The sequence below is a fragment of the Penicillium pulvis genome, assembly GCF_028828015.1.
Source record: "Penicillium pulvis strain IBT 33274 chromosome Unknown scaffold_8_segment0_segment0, whole genome shotgun sequence".
NCBI lineage: Eukaryota > Fungi > Ascomycota > Eurotiomycetes > Eurotiales > Aspergillaceae > Penicillium > Penicillium pulvis.
Genome location: NW_026643080.1, coordinates 7,019,158 through 7,040,482, shown reverse-complemented (window position 1 = coordinate 7,040,482; position 21,325 = coordinate 7,019,158). Strand labels below are relative to the sequence as shown.

General features: G+C 48.3%; 8 protein-coding genes across 8 annotated transcripts; 4 read left to right on the top strand and 4 right to left on the bottom strand.

The window, feature by feature from the left end:
* Positions 1–354: 354 nt before the first annotated feature.
* N7503_012080 (uncharacterized protein) lies at positions 355–1,383 on the top strand (the record flags this gene model as incomplete). Its single annotated transcript, XM_057071626.1, has 1 exon — positions 355–1,383. One exon carries the CDS (start codon positions 355–357, stop codon positions 1,381–1,383), a length of 1,029 nt encoding a protein of 342 aa, XP_056918237.1.
* Positions 1,384–1,881: 498 nt separating this feature from the next.
* Positions 1,882–3,184, bottom strand: N7503_012079 (putative LPS glycosyltransferase; the record flags this gene model as incomplete). Its single annotated transcript, XM_057071625.1, has 4 exons — positions 1,882–2,626; positions 2,682–2,752; positions 2,806–2,949; positions 3,005–3,184. The coding sequence occupies 4 exons, from the start codon at positions 3,182–3,184 to the stop codon at positions 1,882–1,884; spliced, it is 1,140 nt and encodes a 379-aa protein (XP_056918236.1).
* A 730-nt stretch (positions 3,185–3,914) lies between these two features.
* Positions 3,915–5,513, bottom strand: N7503_012078 (uncharacterized protein; the record flags this gene model as incomplete). Its single annotated transcript, XM_057071624.1, has 3 exons — positions 3,915–4,454; positions 4,508–5,236; positions 5,295–5,513. 3 exons carry the CDS (start codon positions 5,511–5,513, stop codon positions 3,915–3,917), a joined length of 1,488 nt encoding a protein of 495 aa, XP_056918235.1.
* A 517-nt stretch (positions 5,514–6,030) lies between these two features.
* Positions 6,031–7,348, top strand: N7503_012077 (uncharacterized protein; the record flags this gene model as incomplete). Its single annotated transcript, XM_057071623.1, has 5 exons — positions 6,031–6,226; positions 6,294–6,350; positions 6,407–6,474; positions 6,534–6,886; positions 6,958–7,348. Coding segments are annotated over 5 exons (1,065 nt in total), but the record flags the coding sequence as incomplete, so codon positions are not given.
* Positions 7,349–8,444: 1,096 nt separating this feature from the next.
* Positions 8,445–9,931, top strand: N7503_012076 (Alpha/beta hydrolase fold-3; the record flags this gene model as incomplete). Its single annotated transcript, XM_057071622.1, has 4 exons — positions 8,445–9,390; positions 9,527–9,664; positions 9,709–9,736; positions 9,802–9,931. The coding sequence occupies 4 exons, from the start codon at positions 8,445–8,447 to the stop codon at positions 9,929–9,931; spliced, it is 1,242 nt and encodes a 413-aa protein (XP_056918233.1).
* Positions 9,932–10,999: 1,068 nt separating this feature from the next.
* N7503_012075 (GFA family protein) lies at positions 11,000–11,603 on the bottom strand (the record flags this gene model as incomplete). Its single annotated transcript, XM_057071621.1, has 2 exons — positions 11,000–11,422; positions 11,487–11,603. The coding sequence occupies 2 exons, from the start codon at positions 11,601–11,603 to the stop codon at positions 11,000–11,002; spliced, it is 540 nt and encodes a 179-aa protein (XP_056918232.1).
* An 807-nt stretch (positions 11,604–12,410) lies between these two features.
* N7503_012074 (uncharacterized protein) lies at positions 12,411–17,480 on the bottom strand (the record flags this gene model as incomplete). Its single annotated transcript, XM_057071620.1, has 3 exons — positions 12,411–15,662; positions 15,715–15,869; positions 15,926–17,480. The coding sequence occupies 3 exons, from the start codon at positions 17,478–17,480 to the stop codon at positions 12,411–12,413; spliced, it is 4,962 nt and encodes a 1,653-aa protein (XP_056918231.1).
* Positions 17,481–19,502: 2,022 nt separating this feature from the next.
* Positions 19,503–20,809, top strand: N7503_012073 (glycosyltransferase family 25 protein; the record flags this gene model as incomplete). Its single annotated transcript, XM_057071619.1, has 4 exons — positions 19,503–19,676; positions 19,731–19,874; positions 19,927–19,994; positions 20,050–20,809. Coding segments are annotated over 4 exons (1,146 nt in total), but the record flags the coding sequence as incomplete, so codon positions are not given.
* Positions 20,810–21,325: the final 516 nt, after the last annotated feature.

Below are 21,325 nucleotides of genomic sequence, written 5' to 3'. Positions count from 1 at the left end.
CTGTATGGTAACATCATCCTCGACCGAAGACCGAGCCCTTTCCTCGAGTTGACGCTAAGAGGAACACCTGGGGGTATTCAACAAATCCCGGAGTACGGGCCACCTGTAGGAGCTCCGCGGGGGATAACGACAAAGCTTAACTTTCTGTTTTGCGGGGATTAAGGTTCAGGAGAAGTGGGGTTGGAGCCCCACACCGATAATGGAAATGCCGAGTTTCCGGGCTTGCCCCGCATTGGGAACGGGGTTTGAGGCCCACGCGATAAATGGCGTGAAATAGCTGATATAATAAATTGAGCAGGCTAGTTTATGACCTCCAACAGTCCGAGTGTGTCGCTTGTGAGTTCGCCTTCCGCCATGGGATCCCACAAAGTTCCCATCACCTTTGCAGGTCTGCTGTACGACCGTTTCCAGCCGCTGCAGTCAGGTGAGGTGGTGCCAGAGGGCATCGACCTTAATTTCCTGGCTCTCCATCATCCACGAGATATCTTTGATCGGATGGCCGGGGGCAAAGAATTTGATGCATCGGAACTCAGTCTCAGCGAATATATTTGCCGATACGCGATGGGTCTCCGCGACTTTGTTGCGATACCAGTGTTTCCTTCCAGAGCATTTCGGCATGGATACATTGCCGTGAATAGTACTATTGTCAAAGAACCGAAGGATTTGAATGGCAAAAAGATTGGGGTGCCGCTTTACACCATGACGGCCGCAGTCTGGATTCGCTCAGTGCTCAAGCAACATGGCGTCGATCTTGACAGCATTCATTGGGTCCAGGGCTCCTTTGTGAGCGCCGAAGGGTATGGTAAACCGACAGCGATGCCCCTGGTAGAGTCTGTGAACATTACACAGAATAATAGCGGCAAGTCGCTGAGCCAGATGTTGGAGGACGGCGATATCGCTGCAACGATCGGGGCGGACCTTCCGCCGTGTTTTCGTACCGCGGAGCATGTTAAAAGGTTATTCCCCAATTTCAAGGACGTGGAGAAAACATACTTTAAGGACAAAGGTGTCTTTCCAATTATGCATACGGTGGTCGTGAAGCGGGAGCTCGTCGACAAGTATCCTTGGCTGCCGTCAAGTCTCTTCAACGCTTTCAATGATGCAAAGGAGGTTGCGAGGGTCCGTATGCGCTTTTTGGACGCTCTAAGATATATGCTGCCGTGGCTGGCTGCCGAGATCGACGAAATTGACCAGATCTTTGGAGGAGATGCCTGGGTTTACGGTGTCGAGCCGAACCTCAAAACGCTCGAGACTCTTGTTGATGCTCTATACGACCAGGCAATGATAAGCAGTAAACCCGCCTTGGAGGAGCTCTTCGCTCCTATCCGAGGCCAAAATTGGAAGGTTGGTTGGGGAACGACGCCCCCAAAGCCTTCGCAGTGATGGGCAAGAGAGTTTACGACCGGTCGGCCAGCTGTGATGAATCCGATCCGTCAGGATGCTGCCGCTATTCTACTTGAATCATAAAATACCGTACACGGTACAACACTTCTTCTAGATCAAGAAGCTCAATGTACTGGGCGCTCAAAAATAAAAATCCGCAACAATCTTTGCCAAATCAGAATTATCAGAAGTTAGCGGTTATGCTGCCGTGCTGAATATTCTATGAGCTTTTGACTACTATTCCGCAGTCGTACTACAAGATTTTTCTACAAGACATAACACCTACCTCTATCAGATAGGGCAATTCGTACGGCTACGGCTGACTATGGTATAAACGACTCATCCATATTAGATAAGGCTAGTAACTGACTCTTTAGACGCCGAGGCTGTCTTAATAAACTATGAATTAAGATTGGCAGACTGTTTAGAAGGAAGACGCTTGGCAAATTATTATAAAGACTGGAGTATTCAGCGCTAAGAAACTATAAAAATAATAGATTAAGTAACCAGATGCCCTTCAGGATACGCGAATTGCTTCATGGACAGCTCTTCTTGAGACCAGGACATTTCGCCATACTGCGAGTAAACAGTCTCCTCACCAGCAACCAACCGGTGTATATTGCGCTTGGCGCTATATACAATAGCGAATGACTCCTCGTCGTGCCATGTATCATCACCATTCGCGACGATTTGCGAGTCTCGGGACGAAGAACCGGCTCGACGGTGAGTATTAACCAGCTGAGGGAATGGCGCATAGCATTCGATCCGTCGGCGATCACCCACCCCGCCACATAATGTACTTAAAGCATTATCGAACGGCTGCCCAAGATGATCAATAGCAAGAGCCGCGAGGATCTTCTGCGCTCCTCTGCGCGTGATCGCATAGCCAATTGTACAGATACCGGATTCAGCCTTGAAGATGAACCGCGTGGAGTCTTGCGAGAATTGCTCAGTCCATGATTTGAGAGGCCCACCAAGAGTGGATTGTGCCCGGGCAGGTGGGTTTGTTGGGTCATCAGGAATGGCATAGAACCTGGTTTGGTTTTTGTCCGGGCCGGTGCCACATCCTCCAATCCAAAGAACATCCCAGTCGGTTCCGTACGGTGCTTCCTTGGACACTTTTTCCTTCTCCTGTAGGGCGTGCAACCCGCGGGCAAACTCGCGTAGCTGGGACTTGATGTTCACATCCCAATCCGCGTCATCTTCGAAAATCAGGGCTGTGGAATAGCCATTTTCAATAACACTAGCGATCTGAATATTAGCGCTAGGTATTTGGCGGATATCTCTCAAACCTGTACCTGATTAATGTGTTCATGTGGGCGCGCCAGGCTGCAATAATGCTAGGCTCTGTGTCGTTAAGGTTCGCTCCCTGTGTTGACATGTATCAATACCAAAGTCCCTTGAGTCACTAGGGAGACACACATTTGGCATGGCCTTCTGTAGCAGTTCATCTGGCCTTACCCCCTCCTGCCATTCCACTTTGAACCCGGTTACCGAGGCTGCCAATGTAAGAAAGTCACGTTTGTCGGTCCGCTCTTTGAATCCTATAGCATATACATGCTCAAACTGCAGAAGATCAGTCAGAAACGGTTATAAAACAGCGAAGCCTGTCGAGACGAACTCCAAGGGTTTGGTTCTGGATGTGAGCGAGAACCGAGTCATCCACGGTATTCCGAGAAAGATGTGAGAAGCCATGAGGCCAACTTGTTTGTTCGGAATTTCTAGAAAAGACAAATAACAAAAATCCAGTAAAGAAAGCTGAAACAACAACCTGAAAGGCTCTGTGTTGTTTGAAATTCATGACTGATAAGTTATTGGGGCTAGTAGGTCTTGCGAGAGCAAGGGGGAAAATATAACTGTTCCTTCTACTTGATTTAAGCCAAAAGAAGAGTACGCTTTCGGGTAAGACTAGGAATGGAGCGACGGGCGGCCCCACAGAACCATGCGAAGACGCCAATGATAGGTGCAGATGCATACTCCGCAAACGTCTCCTTACCTACTACTTCTTACGTGACGGAGCCGGACTTAGATTTCCCCGGTCTTTTGGTCTGGTAATGTGACGTAGTACTGTGGCATTGTACTGTACCGGATATGGACAGCTATCTAATCGCTTTGAGATAGTAATGAAATACTAACATCTACACCTCTTGATAAACCTTCAATGAAGTGATAGAATATCAAGCGTGAGGGTAAGATGGGACAAATGGGAGCGGCAGACGATAACTTTCCAAAATACACGAGCCTGTTACACTGTGTTTGGTAACACTTGTGGCTGGTCATGTGATGATACACAGCAGTATAGTAGATTATATAAGCTAGCTAGATCACATGATCTTCATAAGCACACATATAAAAGCGAGTGCGCAGAGATAAAAGAATGGACAGACAGGTACATATACTCGAACGTACACCCATTGGTCACTGATCCACCGCCCTGATTACGTATGCAGACAACACCGTTCGCCTCAGATATATGCTGGCTAAAGGGATGAGAACTAGTCGCAATCTAGGCAATTATATCTACCATTGATTCATGACTTCGCCTCAAAGTCTTTCTTCATCTGCTCCTCGAACTTCGCCCACTGACCCTTCAATTTATATGCAGAGGCCCAATAATTTCCCTTCTGGTCCTTTCCGAAGACGAAAAAGCCATCACCTGGCTTGACAGGACCGTGATTCTCTTGCACGTAAGAAGGCCTGCACGGCACATTGTCACCCTTTGGGTCTTGAATCGCTGGGGAGAAGTCTAGGTCAAATAGCCCAGCCTTGGACCAGTTGGAGAAGCCAACCTGGGCCATGCCACCGTCACCAAATATAGCGACGGGCAGGCCGTACCCACCTGTTCGCACTGCGGCATAGTATGCCTCATGCTGAGAAGGCGTGCCCTGTATATTGATGGCGCGTCGTATCTGCCGTGCGAGCCAGCTGAGCGGTTTCGATATGACGTCGTCCGCGGTTGTGAGTACGTTAGCCCAGCCAAAGGCGTTACCAACATAGGGGTGCTCAGAGGATGTAGGGATAAGATCACCCTCAAAGGCCTTGCGGAGGGACATAGCGATGGATGCGGCAACCTAAATGAAGTCAGTAAAGCGTAAGCTCGGGCGGGACTGTAGCTGAAAGATACCGTTCTCCTGGGATCCATTCCCATCTCACCAACCACACAACGCAAAACCCACGCCGTTATAATATCATTCTCGGTCAGAAAGACCTTTGATTCATCTTCTCCATTGGCAATGGCCTCGGCGCGAAGCTCACTCAAGGCCTTCTCAAGCTGAGGCTGCCAGTATGACTTGGGCACACAGACCATGCGATTCTCCTTCGCTCGGACCAACATATCGAAGCCATACCCCAATCCCCACTTAAGTATACCTCCCAGACCCACCCTCTTATCGGTCAGAACATGTTCCTCTTTCGTAAGACGCGAGCCCGTTGCAAACAAGTCAAATGGATCCGTGTCGTACGGGACTGGGGTTGGAATTTCGTCTGTCTTGCCCCAGAGCATGGCATTCCAGCCTTCAACGACATACTGAAGGCCAAGCGCATCGAACGCAACATGCTGCCATTGCAAAACTGCGACGGTCTTGTCTGTGAATGAGTTGACCCGCAGTCCAAGCACCGGCTTATCCGAGGTCAGGTAGTCGTGGATACCGCCTGGCTTGTATCCGGGCTCCCACGCAAGGTCTTGTAATTGGTCTGGGTCGCTCACAATAGCAGGCTGCGCTTTTGGTTCCGGAATCTGAGATGCTGCTGGGTGTGAAGCAGTGGGCATACCGTGATCAACGTGAACAAAAGAGATCGCCGGTCTTTCGGCACTGAAAGTTTCTGGTATATGCCATTCAATACTGCCCGATGTCTAGGGAGGAGCGAAAAGGCATTGGTATGCATACAGTATCACCAAGAGTGAAACTTACATTTTTTCTCAACCGACCTCCCAGCCTTTGCCATCCATCCCGCTTAACAAGGCCCTCCAGGGATTCTCGCAAAATTTCCGGGTCGAGCACTTCGTCAAACACCAGAGACACGGCCATGTTGTTACCCTGGACAAGCTGGTTATTTTCAAAGAAATGGAGGGGTAGAACCTGATCACCCGGAACGGGCTCCATTGCCTTCTGCCCAAAAATCATATTCATGTCAAATTTTGATCGTACAACAAAGTATTGAGATTGGGTTGTAGGAACAATGGGCCCATGCAGGAGTTATGCACTTGATCAACTAAGAAATCTCCCGGAATAAGCCAATTCATTTTTCCAGGGGCTCCCCTTTACGTAGTGTTTCATGCTTTGGAGCCACTGAAGTATACTAGGACCCAAAGCAGTAAGGCTAATTATACTAAGACCAAGAGCAGTAAGGATTTGGTTGACAGCGGCTGGTAGTGTCCCCACTATCCGCTCGTTTACAAAGGGCTTCACAATCCGATTGGCCCACTATCACCATTTTAGGCGCAGGATTGCACTTGTAATGGACCATTAGCCCACATGGCGGATATTTCCGAGACTTCCCCGACTGAACTGGGGGACAAAGCGTTTCTTTTTTTCCATTTCCGTTTTTCTCTAATTTATAGGTGGATGAGAAGCTTTAAAAGCATGAACACCCTTGCGCCCCTTATTGCTTTTTTAAATTGCATCCGCAGTTACTCCGGTGGGGACAATGGTAGAAACGTTAGCCACAACCCCGGGCATGCAGCCACCGGACGGCCAGACTTCAGACTTCAACGCGCCCTACAACTCACTACAGATTGGTACGGTCATCGCATTTGGTATCACGTATTTTCTTGCGACTTGTTTCATTGGCCTCCGCTATTTTCAGGCAGTTAAATTGACCAAGAAGATTGACTTGGATCTGGGTGAGCCTTCTAAACGAACTCGCCATGGCCATAACTCGCAGTCCAGAAACTGACATTATGCTTTTAGTCGCTATTACGATCTCCTATGGGGCATCATGTTACTATTTCGTGACTATTGTCAATCGTGAGCGTTGTGAGACATTCTGAGGCTAAGTATAGCGTCGAGCTAATTCACGATAGTAATGAAATATGGTTGGGGAAAGCACTTGTGGGATGTATCTTTGGCGGATCTCGTCGTGTTTAATAAGGTGAGACTCGCGTGTACACGATAACGAGATCTAAGCGCTTTCTCACTTACACAAATTAGGAACTGCTCCCCAATACCCTGACGTATTTGATATGCCCCTGCGTCACCAAGATGGCAATCTTGTCTGTTTTGTATCGCATCAATCCCTCGATTATCTACCGCTATATTGTCGTGGCTACTGCCACTTTGATCTTCGCCTACACCTTGACATTATGCATCATCACTGGAGGACCATGCAATCCTCTCAAAACGGGAACGACAAAATGCCTGGAAAATGTTGCTTTGTCGCAAGCAGTGCTCAATATCGCTTCTGACTTCGCCGTTGTGGCTCTGCCCATTCCCACGATTCATAATCTCCATTTCTCCATGAAACAGAAATTAACTGTCAGCTGCCTCCTAACTCTGGGATCCGGGTAATTTTCTCCTATTCAGCCCTTTTGCGAATCTCTCCCTTTTCATTGTTTCGCGCTAATTCGTGTCGCAGCGTCGTCATCTGTTCGATCGCCCGCCTGCCGTATGTCCTTGTGCTGGACAAGACCGCTGACACAACATACACCGAAGCTATCCTAGGAGTGTGGTCCATCGTCGAAGTCAACCTTGGTATTATTTGTGCCTGTGCCATGCGATTCAAGAAGCTTATCTCCACATACCTGCCACAACTATCGTTCTTCCCATCGAGCAGTCGCAAGACTGGAAAGGAAGCATACCACAATGACAGTAGTAGGTTTCAGCCTAAAGACAGCAAGAACCAACACTTGTATGAGCTTCACAGTGTACAGAGCGGGAGCACAGACCCTTTCTTTGGCATCAAAGGTATTTCTGTCGATCGCTCTTATCACGTGGATGTAGAAGGCTCCGATGGTGACACCAAAGATGGTGGGAGCACCCACTATATTTTGCATTGATGTATTCCAATATGAAGCATTCTGTTATTTTGAAACATTAATCATTAGGTGTGTGGTGATATCATATATACTCTGGATAATAGCATAGAGAAGTGTGCTATTGAACTCGAAAGCAGTGGTAGGTAGATTCAATGAATCGAGCTTCGCTACATCGTGCCCTGCTCCCAACGCATACTCCACCAGTTCGAACATTTTACCCACTCTCATGATACGTTTCTCTCTGTCCCAGCAAGCACATTCGCATCTCTCGATGCCTTCTCAAATGATGGGAGGATAGTCTTCAGTCGCGCATGCGCTTGACCACGCGTCAAGCTCCCGCGGTATGGGCGGCATGATGGCGATTCTGAGGTCATCGGTCACGTCTTGGGAAAGTCTCAAATAGGCGCTTGCAGCGCCAAGGGTCTGGATGCGGACTGTGGAGGGGCGTGCAGCGCCAAAATAGAAGCTGTGAATGCCCACTGGTGTGAAGAGTTCATATTTCTCACCAGATAGATTGAGGCTGGCGTTGGTGTATGCAAAAGCGCTGGTCTGGGCTGAACCTTAGGCGCGTTATCGCTGAAGGGGTGGTATATGCTGCATGCTGTAAAGCTAGGGACTTGGGTTTCTACCCGAGCGTGGCTGGTTCACTTCGGGCCGAACGGCTCGGGGCTCTCGGCGAGGGTGGATCTGGTGGCCCGAGCTTTGCATTTCCTGGGACATCAATTGTGTGACCAATCATCTCTCAGCGCATTAGTTTCCGCGATTAGACTGATCGGTAGGTAAATATGTGATGGGGAGGAGGAAGATTTGATCATCTTATCGCTGTTCATTTTCGAGAGACTGCATCGAGACCGGTGGGACAATCGCTTGGTGCGGGTGGCCTAGTGCTCACAAAACAAAAACCTAGACGAGCTCAACGAAGCGATTAGTGCATCCCAACAGATCCATCCTTCCATGACAGCCCTCGCCCGGCTGACCCTGCTTCATCAACACTTGAACTTTCGTCTACTACCACCTTTTCTTACTCGAAAATGTTCCTCCACTGCGTAGCACAATGATCCAAAATTCAGATAAGAGCGCAATAAGGATGGGGAAGCCGATTCTTCCTCTGCCAAAAGAGCGACTGTCCCTCCCCCACCGTGTTAGCTGTTTCCTACAGCTCTGGCTGCTCAAGTCTCTTGCCAGCCTCTACTTCCTTTACCTACGCCTATTCCACCCCCCAAAGCCGGGTACCCAGCCAACCCTCACCAAGCGATATGCCTGCCGCCCAACCCTGGAAACCCGCATCTTCTACCCTCGCTCATACAGCCCCGCCCAGCGCAAACTCCTCCCACTTTACCTCAACATTCACGGCGGGGGCTTTGTACTCTGTGACGCCACCGTCGACGACCCCTTCTGTAGCGCTTGGGCCAACCGCACTGGAATGCTAGTCGTCAGTCTCGACTACCGCAAGGCGCCGCACCACCCATTCCCAACAGCCAGCTTTGATGTCGCCGAGTTAGCCAAATGTGTGTTAACAGATAACTCCCTCCCAATTGACCACACGCGCATCGCTATCGGCGGCTTCAGCGCAGGCGGCAACCTCGCGCTGTCTGCCTCACAATTTCCCGGTTTGAGAGGCCTGATCAAAGCAGCGGTGATATATTACCCGATCGTGGATTTTGGTCACCCACCTAATGAAAAGCTAAATTCAAGGCCATACAAAGATGGTCCGAGGGAGAGCCTGCAAAATACCTCCTGGTGGATAGACTGGGGATATGTGAGAGTAGGGCAAAACCGGAGGGATCCACTGCTCAGTCCGTTGTATGCGAGGAAGGATGAGCTACCGCCGTGGATTTATATGATTGGGGCGCAGTGGGATATGCTCCGTTTGGAGACACAGCAGATGATTCATGGGTTAGCCGGGCTAGAGGATAGAGTTGGAGTGGAACAGGAGGAGGACTTCGAGGTGGGCAGGTATAAGTGGACCTTGGCAAAGGGTTGTCCGCATGGATTTACCCACGAGTCGCCCGGACGCAAGAAGGGGGGAAATAGTAGGAGAAAGAGGGAACAGGTTTCGCAGAGGATTTTTGAGGAGGCGCATGAGTGGTTGAGAAAGTCTCAGATCCTTTCATAGCTGAGCGAATTACAATCACGATGGTGGTGGATTCGACGATCAGTCGGTTCTAGCTGAATTGCCCTTCAATACTGATGCCGTCGAGATAAGCCTCAAAGTCAAGACCATTTTCCGTGCCTTACTCAAGGATCATGAAGGTAACAAGCGATCATCTACTCTCGACCTGGACGAGCACCTGGAGAATGAGGAGGGTAAGTGGCACTCTAAACTTCTGCCAATCCTAAGACAATATCAGCTAATGGGTCTTTTTCCTTCTTTTCAGGGTACTTCAAATTGGCGGCAAGGAGGTCTTCAAATCAGCCGAAAATTCCAGATACTTCACTCATAGTGGCCTGCCTTACTTCGCTGCTGATCTGGTAAACCCCGGAAACAGAGGGCGACCGTACGGCACGAATGTCAACCTGGCTGAGCGAATGATCGACAGCAACGGCCGATTGGGAGTCCAGTACGACTACTAAGGGATCTAGTAGGGATGCTGGTTATTATACGAGTCATTAATATCTGCCCACCACCATTGCTGGTTTTTCTGTCACCAACAACACTTATGGCTCACATTGCTCTATTCTTTCTTCTATCTTTGTCTCCATTGTAGCTGCCCTTATCTAGTCTATGGCTTCTCATCACGTCGATAGGTGATGAGTACATATACAAACTAGCAAATCAAAAGTTATATGGTGAATATGATTTTCATGTTGATAACAACAACTGGCTTGAGCAATTGCCTTCGGGATTCGTTCAATTCTTGAAGCCTCGGAGATTGTCTCTTTTTGAGCGGATGCTTCCTCTGTGACACGAGTTGAAGCCCACTATTCCCCTTCGCCGCAGCCGTAACACTCGACAACAATCTGGAAGTGTCCGAATCCCTAGAAATAGTCGGACCGGATCCATGCATCGATCGTCTGTACGTGTTGTTCAACTAAATGTGATCCTACATGCCACGAATATCATCAACAAAGTGGCTTCTGAGTCCCGGTACTTGGCCGGTGAATAAGTCAAATTGGTCTGAACATTACTATTCACAGGCCCCAGATTACGTTGAAAGATGAAAGATCACATGATCGCTCACTCGAAAATGGCTTCAGAGTGGTCTCCGATGCACTGGTCGAGACAACGGCGAGATGCAGTCAGTGAGCGAGTTTTCAATGACAATCAATCGTCACCAAGCCTCACCCATGTCTTTTCCTTGCTTTAATTCGCTTAACTTGATTTCATTTTCAGCTTTTAGACCTGGAGGTTTGTCATGTAGAAAGTAAGCCATATAATCACCTGTAAGCCATCCAATGGCCGATCTCCCCTGCACGTAATGTCCCCTTTAAGATGTATGATGTAGCGGTCCAGTATCCTATGAGTATTGATTTGTGGTGTCGAGTACTTCTGCGCCTCTTTTACAGCTTCACACAGATCATCATAATCACCGATATCTCGGTTACTACTCTAATGTGATGTCCTTTTGCCTTTTTCCCATGCAGGTGATGGTTCATTTCATCAGATCCATATTATCATGATAGGTATATCAGTCACCCAATTCAAAGCGAACTCTTAGCTTCTCGTCTCGGAGTGTAAGCCGACCCCATAACCTGCCCAACGCCCTCCACACCATGTAGCCACCCAACCCGATCCTTCGCATACTGCTCAATCCTCGGTCTTAACTTAGTCTCATGTAAATTAAAATCATCCACTGCTCCAACACGAAGAATACTGTGTCCCGGATATGCTTCACCAACGCGATACATAAGCGAACCACACGTTGAACAAAAGAAGTTGGTCATCTTTTTGCCAGAAGCGATTGTTCGAGACTGGCTGTAGGTTTTTAGATTCTCGCGTCCGCGCAGGTGTCTGACATGGGAGTCTGCAATTATAAAATTGGAGGCGAACATCGAGGCGGTGATTTTGCGGCAGTCTGGGCAGTGGCAGAGAAATGTGTCGACTAGGCCAGGGCCTTGGGTTGGCTGTATTTTGTGGTTGATATTAGTGGTGTGCAATTCTCGGTATTCAAGTATGCGTTATACCCACGAAGGCAATTTGAACTGCGCCGCAGTAGCATGTAGCTGTCGCTTGGTGCCCCTTAGACCAACCGTCATCCGAGACGCCGGCTAGAGGTATATAAGGTGTAGATTTGTCGCTACACATTATCCTGTTCGAAGCTATCGAGTATCGGCAAGGCTGTGGTGGAGTAAAGAGTCGTTAATAAAGAGCATGGTAGCTTTGTAAGCACTCGGTGTGTTGGCTGAGAAGAGTTCTATGATAATTAACCTCGGCTGTGGATCAAACCGGATTTAGCGTATTTTACAATGACTCATTGAACGATAGAATCCCATATGATACAAGCAGGGGTTATTTACAGAGCAATCAGACACGAGCTAGGACGTTTTCGAAAAAATCGTGTGTTGTGGTGAGCGGTTGACAGAGTAGACACCTGCAAGATCAATGTTCTAGAGATCAAACAAATCACCGTAGGGACTCGTTTCTTTCCCAGTGCCCCACCGCACCCATATACTAAGCCTGTCTAGGTCAAAGTCTCCACTGATAGATCAAGTCTAGCATCCACATTTATACCAGTTACGTCGCCAATACAAGCACCACTTCACCTCTCTGGGAAGAACCCTGAACACCAAAGCCACCTGGACGGTCAATAATACTACGACGCACTTTTTCTCATCATCTCTCTTTGAACTCACCACCAGGTCTACCAAGGTGATTCAGCAACCATGTGACAATTGTTAGGGTTGTAAAGACCAAGGCTGAGAACAGCGAGAGAAAGAGGAGAGTGTGTGACTATCCATGAACAGAACACGAATCATATAAATAGCTCAAGTAGTAAAAGAGCGCAATCATGAATCAGTGTCTCGCTGGAATTCTCAATTCACAAAAGCCAACATGCAGGCTTCAGATCATCATCTGATCATCAGTCCTACTGTATCCTTTCTGTAACAAAGCTCAGATTCCCCAATCAAACTCCCATGCAATCTGCCGGATCATCTCGATATCACTACCCTTCCATCTCTCCACCATACCCATTACACTCCCGTCTAGTGGCGCATTTACCTTCTTCGCGGCCTTCAAAACCATCATTGACAATGTAACCTTCGCCCATTCCTTGACGAGCCAGTGTTGATCATTTCGATCGCCGAGGTCCTCTCCAAGCAACAGAGCACATGGTACCTTATCATCTTTCCTAACTTCTTCCAGGATCGGCGCAAAAACATCGATCTTGATGAGCAATACTGGGTCTGCAGCATACTTGGAGATCATCTCCAGAATCCCCGAAGCGAATCCTTGCAGGTCCAAAATGGATGATTCTGGGTTGCGAGATCCCCACGGAAGTAGTTGAACCCCATACTCAAATGCAGATGGGACAGTCACAGGATGAGCCGTCAAACCAGGTGACCAGCCTCCTTTCCGTTGTCGTTCAGCAGCATCGACGATACCAACCATAAGCTTCCTGACAAATGTACTGTCGCTGAGGGACCGAGCAGCCTTCCTCAACCCCTTTAAAGCCTCCAACGTATAGCTTGGGTGAATGTTGTACCTCTTTAAGGAAGAATTGTACACGAATGGCGATCTGCTGAACACTTCGATTCGGGACATGTAGTCCTCAAGGAAAAGCTCATCGGGGATGACTTTTGGTTCTTTTGGACCTATGACAGATAAGAATTGACTGGCGTAACTCAAAGGACGTCGATAGTGGTGGTTCTCGATCAGGGCGTTCAAGTGACCCAGCACGTTGCCATTCTTTACTATCGGGTCCGTGGACAAGTCAAGTGCTTCAGCAACTTGGTTGAAAGAATCACGATGTAGATAAACAAAATCGAAGCTGCGACGATACTGCAAGTATGTCGCCGGGATGTAGCGTGTCCACTCCCGGAAAACTGATTCAATTAGACCGAAACGGAAAGGGCCAATGTCTGTCTCCGTCAAACCAAGATTTGACAGAGAAAGGTTGAGCCGTGAGAGTAAGAGGGTCATCCATCTGGTGTGTTGGCGGATAGACTCTGTCAACAAAGGCAACACTACTGTTTGAACATAATCCGAATATAGCTCTTTTGAGAATTCACAGTACGCAGCTCCGACAAGCAAGGTGAGGATTGGGCGCTCAGAGTGGATGGGAGGCAAGGGGCCGCCGGCTTCCGCTGCGCGCCAGTCAATATCGGTAAGCCAGTCCCTTTCACTAGGTCCTGCAGCTGACAAGGAAATCGTAGATAAAATTTTGAATACGCGAGCCTTGTTATCTTGGCTGACCATTTTGAGCAGAGACTTGACTATCTCCACTCGAATGTCAAGATGCTTTCTAGAGTAGAACAGCCTCTCGAGAAGGTCCACCCGAATAGCAAGCGGAACGAAGTCCGCACTGGAAAGATTCTGCGCGAGCATTTTGACGGTAGTGACTTTCATTACCGGGGTTTCGGAGCTATCGCCCGTAGCTTGTGTGTTTTGCACTGTATCACATGCATAGGCGACGAGGCTTTGAACTATGCCGCTGGCTTGATCTGGCGTGAGGCACCTTCCAATCTTCACGAGGCTCACCTTTCGATGGCTGGAGGAATCATTGGGGAAATCCTTCCATAATCTCAATGCCACTTCGAGCACAAGTTGGGGTTGACTGCCATTCAATAGTATCTCAATCAATCCTAACGTGCAATGCAGGAGCATTGGATACTTTGAAGAACTCGGCGATGCCTTCAGTGTATCTAGTAAAGAACAGATAAGGTCTCGCAAAATCTGAGCAGGGACGTGCTTTTTGTTCTTCTTCAAGGCATCGACTGCTTCAATCATCGGATCTTGAGACTCTGCTTTGGTCACTCGGGTGATGAACTCGTCGGCCAAATATGTCGGTCCGTAACGAGGATGTTCGCTGTCAGGGAACCTCGACCGCAGGAGTCGTGAATCTGGGGTGGAGGTATCCAGAAAAAGTAGAGCTGACAAAATCACTGCTTCCTGATTGTCAAGAGTGCGGGTTTTTCCTGTGGCAGCGGATGAAGAATCTGTCAACCAAAGTGCTAAGGGATTGGGTCCTGGTCTGCCCTTGATTTTCGTGGTGCGTACAACCCCATCTGCAACTCGTCTGCTGGTTCGAATTAGAGAATTGAGAACGATGCATGGTATTAATTTCGGTCTTTTGGCGTCAATTAAAGGCTTGCAGGATTCCATCACATGCTCAAAATCTTCTTGTGGATCCCATTCTGTCATATCCGATCCAACTGGAACATTCGATATTAGTGGGACAGGGGCTGCGATAGGAGGCTGTATAATTTTGATGGCCTCGGCTGTATCAAATGTCTCCTCCGCGTGATTATATTCAAAGCTTTGAAGGATCCTGACTAGCCATTCTTGAAAAAGCTCAAGCTGCAGTGGATGTTTCAGCAAAGCTGACGAATAATGCTCCCAGATTCGTCTCACCCAATTCTCTTTGTCTGGTTGTTCCCCACGAGAAATCGTAGCATGAACTGCAAAGCCCAAATCATCCACAAAGCTACCGACGGCCTCTATGTCTTGAGGTAACGAGGCGACGATAGTGTCTCGTGGGCTAAACAGAAGTTCATGAGACCTCGAAGACAGGAATGGTGCTTCTTCAGAATTCTTCAAGGCATGGTACAACCATGCTTTATCTGGCGCCAAGTATTGGAGTGGAAGCCCGCGAGGCCAACCAGGATCTAAAACCAAGACATCGGGGTTCCTGCAAGCCCGTATATCTGCCCAAAGGCAATCACGTTCCCTTCCAAGTCGGTCAATAAAGGCAAGCTCGACCCTGTTCGGGCGATCGGGGCATCTGAAATTCCGGATTAACCCTGATGGACCGCTCCAGGAAAAGGCCGTCTGTTCTTCCGGATTTGCTCGAGATTCGTATTCAATGATAATGGGTAGCAAAGAGTAGAGAAGTATCTCAACCAGCTTCGACTCAGTCGCTACACAGTCAGCCGTATAGGATTGAACCGCGTCTATCCTCCGACGGAGGATATCGGAGAACATGGAATCCACCCCGGATGTCATAGATCTCATATTTGAAGCCCAAGGTTCACGAAGCAAAAGTAGTATGCTTTCAAGTAGGTCCTTCAAAGTCAGATTTGCCCTGTGAACCTCAACTTGAAGGTTGGATTCTGATGCAGGCTTTGTAGGTAGCGTATAGACTCCACAGGAGAGAATCTTTCCGGCCTTCGAATAGACCGCGGTCAAGATACGAGGGAAGACTTTCTGTATATACACAGTCAATAACATGAATCGCTAGAGTGACAATGATACTCACTTGGTCTCGTAAAAATCGTTTACTCCAATCCACCAAGTCGCAGAAAATGTCCACACACTTTGTCTCCGAGGCAAGATGTATTGCCGCATTTGCCCAAAGTAATCGCTCGTCTGATTCTCGGCCACGTGCTGCTCGTTGCTTCATGTCAGCGAGAGCTATATGCTGTCAGTCAATTTGTTCGCTTTGAGATATCACTTAAACATTCCAATACCTTTGTGGGTTACTGGGAAGCCATCACTTCTTGTGGCAGTTGAGCACTCCCAACCTGCCCACAGAGAGCATTGCGATGCCCAATCCAACGCCCAAGAATTCCGCTCCACTAGGTCGTCCGGTATAAACGTGTCGCAATTTTGATTATGTAGTGACCGTTCGAAGAGCGACTTCGAATGAGAATTGGGCAATCTGCACAAAACATGGTACGACCAGACCGGGAAGAGCTTCCGTTCTTCTGCCGAAGGGGGCCACACTGTGAGATCAAAGTTTAAAGTGGGTGAATGCTTGCAGAGTAGCTGAAGAAATTCGAGTCTTCCGTCAATGTGGACATATGAGAGCAGTAGACTTAATTGGTGGCTGAGCTCTGCAAATCTCACCTGCACGGAAAACCGTTCGTCTCTGGTTGACAACACCTGCTCTATTAGACACTGCCGTAGTGCAGCTTGGTTAGTAGCCCCAGGCCGGGAAGGAGATGAAGGTCCGACTTGTTTCATGACCTTATCGAATGGGTGTTCAACTCCAAAACCGCCGAAACGTGCTACCGACCAGCACCGAATGACCTCCTTGGTAAGGTTCTGAGATAACCAATTGGAAGAATCTGCACTTCGGCACATTTCTAAGCTGAAGTTGATAATAGGCATGATATCATCAAATGGCACTTTTCGACGAATCGCCAGATTTAGAATTAGTCCAGTCCATTTGCGAATGAAGGGCCCATTTGTGCGTAGGGCAGGATCATTGGATTTGATTTGCGACAATAGGTCCATACCAAATGTCAGGCCAACAAGATTGCCAGAGTAAATTACGGTGGCATGAACCTGACTATACGGTTCATTTGATCGCAATAAAATATCTGAATACGTCCCCAAGGTATACTGACGCACAGAGAGAGGTACCTCCACTGCACCAATCGCGATCTGTCGCAAGAGATCAGGGTGCGTCCGACCGAGATGGCGGCAGAAGGCCCCAGATCTGGGAATCCCAGATTTTAAGACCTCCGTGACCTTCCGTGCACTGCAGTGTGCATACAACGGAGCCACATATCGCGAAATTGATCTCGTAGTCCAATTCTCTGATGAGTCGGTCAGAGCCACAAGTTCATCGAAATATGTCGCTAGCAATTCACTGTCTGAGTCGTGACCAGGCTGGGAAATGGCCCGAATGAGTAAACGCACTTCAGCAAGTGGGAGTCCATCAAGAATAGCCTTGATTCCCTGGACACCTCCAAGAAGACTCCAGCCACGCACTTGCTGCGAGGGTCTGCTAAATATGTGCCGTAAGATTTTGATACCTGCTTTGCGGACTCCGGCAGATGTCTGGTCACGCAGAGCAGCCGGCAGAAGGTGCGGTGAATATCGCCAAGCGAGAAATAACCACACTTGGTAGACAGTGCATGTAGCTGCCTCATTTTGGGTCTGATGAAGAATTTGCGTGTTGATGCGGTTGATATTTTCTTGCGAAGTGTCACTCTTGAGGATGGCTTGCAAATGCTTGGCGAGAGTAGTCGGATGAACCAGTAATCTCTGGGGCTGTAAATCCACGCGGATCTCCATGTTCGATATGTGGGTTGTCATCAAGGACATGTATCTGATCGAAATATGAAGGAAAGTACACGAAAGTGAGCGAGATATTTAAGAGAAAGAGCATGAGTGGGGCAAACATGGAACCCTGAGTCAGTTTGCCGCTAGCACAACACGGGGTCCCGATCGGGCAAGGTTCATCTCAATATAGTCATACCTTGGCAAATGGTTCAAGACGTGAAAAGGAATTGAGGTAGTATATTTATTTTGTATATTTGAACGGTACAAGCTGCATGTCCTATTGTCGTGTTTCTCCCAATGTTGCTTGATAGCCGTCACGTGCTAAGTATCTCCGTCTCCGCAGCTTCTGATTGGCTCACAAGTCAGCAAATTGCGGATGGATATGCATAATCTGGATAGAAAACCTTGGAATGGTTCTGTCAAATAAACATACTGCTCAGTTTTGCTGAGAGAAGTAGCAGGCTTTGGGGAAAAAGTGCATAGCCATGGATGTTTATTTCTTTCAGACATTTCTTAGTGTGTACAAAGCTATTGGCCCTAGCTTAAGAGCTAGCCGGCGTGCTGAATTCTGTTGTGAAAATTATTTGACAATAATTCTGATAAATTGAGAAACGGCAACATCAACTATTAGATTGGCTGGCTAGAGATCAACCGTAGTCAAGCACGAAGTGGATGTGATGAATTCTTGTCGGCCCATTGTGAGGCTTGGGGCCAGAGAGAAGGGCACACAGTAGGAGGCCGGTAAAGCCAAGCCGAACACTCCCCTGATCTATGTAGACAAAGAATATGCACTTATCAGCAACCACAACTTCAAGTAAAATTGCTGAGAAGTTCTGAGGAGTAAAACGGAAAATTCAAAGTGATACTAAGTCAAGAAGTACTTCTAAGGTTGTTGTATATGAAGAAGTTAGAATCATCTACCTACCAAGAATGCATGACATCCGTACTTTGAACGACCTCGGGCCTTAACTTCTCCACTAGTCTTATCCTTCCCTAAATCCAGGCACTATGAGGATTTCCTATGGAGAACTGGACTCTAACATCAGCTTAAAAGATTTTACATTAAGCATAGTAAGGGAGATGTGCGTGACTAGATGCAACGGCGGACTACCTGATGTGGGTTAGCGTGGCTAGGCCCCACTTCACAAAATTTCGCTTTCAGCTGCGAAGAAGCGGAAATTTCGAAACAATGTTCTTAGAGTGCCCTGCAAGCACAACAAAGGAAGCCGCATACAATGGATTGTCTTCCACGGCGAATTGAATCTGATTAGTAGCCGCTGGGGAGATGAAAACATTCCCGGATGAGGGCAAATGACTCTGAAAATTTGCTCTGAAATCTGCCCCAAAAGTTGTATGGTCAGGCAATGAAAGACATTCAATGAGCCAATCGAAGTATTTCGTGAGATATGTGGCTAAAAATTTCATAATATCATCTAGTATTAAGGGGCTGGTCGCAATAAAATCGCGTTTCAGGATGCAGGAAGGCGGCAATATCATGCAATTTATTGGCGGTGGCTCGGGAATACACATGCATCTCAGGGTTTAGCTCAGACAGTAGTGGAGCTGAGCCTGCCAATGGAACGATGCAGGGGAATGCTGAAGGATACACCCATGTACGCTGCACCGTTCCCGGCAAACCTAACCCCGGGAGCTTGTATCCATCGCCCGCCTTTAGTGGGGATTCAAATGTCCACAGACCAACCGTAGCCTGGTGTGGTAGCCCCTAATGCCAGGACCCGTTCCTGCAATCTGTGAATGTACTAACCAGCCTAAGCCGCCTCCGTGTGGGTTCGGCAGGCCCTCCAAATCATTTCCGATATGGATCTCCGAGATTCCCACATGCGATCAGAACTTCCGTGACCAGAGACCTGTTCTCTGTTCAACCTCGACGCGGAAATTGTCATGTTTGACTGATTTCTCCGCAACTTGTACAGAGCTCAGCTAACTTCACTATTTTGGAGCTCTACGCGTTTTCTAGACCCCTCGAAATGATACACAAACCTCGCTAGCCTTATCCACGCACGACAATCGAGCATGTTTACATCCTCAAATCAGCTGCGCTGGGGACGGATACTGGTCATTCCGCTTGGGGCACTTGTCCTCCTCTGGCAATTCTGGCCGCTCACACCTAGTAATCAGTCGGTTACACAATCTCAGAAGGACTGGACCTGGGACGAAATACACACAATCGAAAACCAGACACTGGGTGTGAGTGCCTACTCTTGCTAGAATCAAGTGCATTCTCAAGCTGATCGAATATAGTTTGGCAAGGTTTTTGCCATCAATCTGCCCAACCGACCGGACAAGCGTGACAATATTGTCCTGGGCTCATCGGTCTGCAACTTCCAAGTGGAATTTGTTGATGGTGTATTGCCGGACGTCGTTCCCCCGAAAGCATATCCATACGTATGCCTCAAAGCCCCTATCTGTTGTGTCTCGATTGTTGAATACCTTCTAGAACTGGAACCCCGACCACAGCGCGAGCGAATATGCAGCTCGTCGAGCCCATTTAGATGCAATGAGACGGTATACATCAGATTGCATTTCCTGCGCCCGCTACTTAAAACTAATCTTCACACAGGATTGTGGAACAAGGTCTAGGCAGCGGAGTTATTGTTGAAGACGATGCGGATTGGGATTTGAACATCAAAACTCAACTCCAAAGCTTAGCCCTCGCAGTCCGGGGACTCCAAGGCACAAGAAACACCAAAACATCATCACCGTACGGTGATGACTGGGACATTCTCTGGTTAGGGCACTGCGGTTTGGAATGCAAGACCAATCTCCCCTATTACGAAAGCGAAGATGACCTTACCGTCCTCGAGCCTCATCATTTCCTACCATACTGGCGGGACCCGCCCGCAATTGAACGATCTGACCATTCCCGAATGGTCTGCACCGTCCAAGACGCTGTCTGTACCAGCTTCTACGCTGTGAGCTATCACGGCGCACAAAAGCTGCTCGCCGCTCTCTCTGTCAACCCATCTGGCCTTGCCGAGGAGATTGACATTGGTGCGCAAATAGACGTCGCTCTAGGCCGCATGTGCGGACATGGATACTTGCGGTGCTTCGCACCATATCCGGCTATCACAGGTATATTCCGCTCCGCTGGAGCGGCAGAGAAAGGTTCGGATATTCACCAAGAAGGAGCAGGTGATACTGTTGGCTTTGCGAGTTGGGGAATGCTATATAGCACCATGTTGAACGTGCAGCGTATCTTCAGAGGACAACCTGTCAAGGCCACCTGGGGTGATGTTGAACAGCCGATCATGGTTCCAGAGCATATCAAAATTCGCGAAGGAAAGCTGTATCAGAAGACTGAAAGTGAGCCACAGATGATTGAGTATGTGGCTGTGGATGAGCAATATCGAAGGACTGTACATTTATACCAATAGAAAGATCGATTCACGACGAATGAGACATCTCATAATTTTAAGACATTTTTTTTTCAAAGCCGACGCGGCAACTAGAACACACTTCAGGCCTGCTGCGTGATGCTATTGGAGAGAGAGCGATGCTCTAAGATTGGGTCCCATGTACACCTTCTTATCGCGACGCTCATACGAGGCTCGCTTTGACAAATATTTGACCCTTTACGCGTTCACTCAACACGCTTCAGATGTCCTAAGCGCCTGAGGGTCCCTTCTTGACATGCCCAAAGCTTACTAGCACTTTCTTGTTATGCACCAGCTGCTTTACAATCATGGGCTTCCTTCTCGTCTTGAGGGATGTCAAGCCATCCACATCATCTTCATTTCTGCTGTTTCTCGTTATGTTCAAAGCTCGAAGTAATAACGAAGCCAACTAATACATAAATCAGTAAAGATATCATGGCTTTATCAGAATATCGCTCCAGC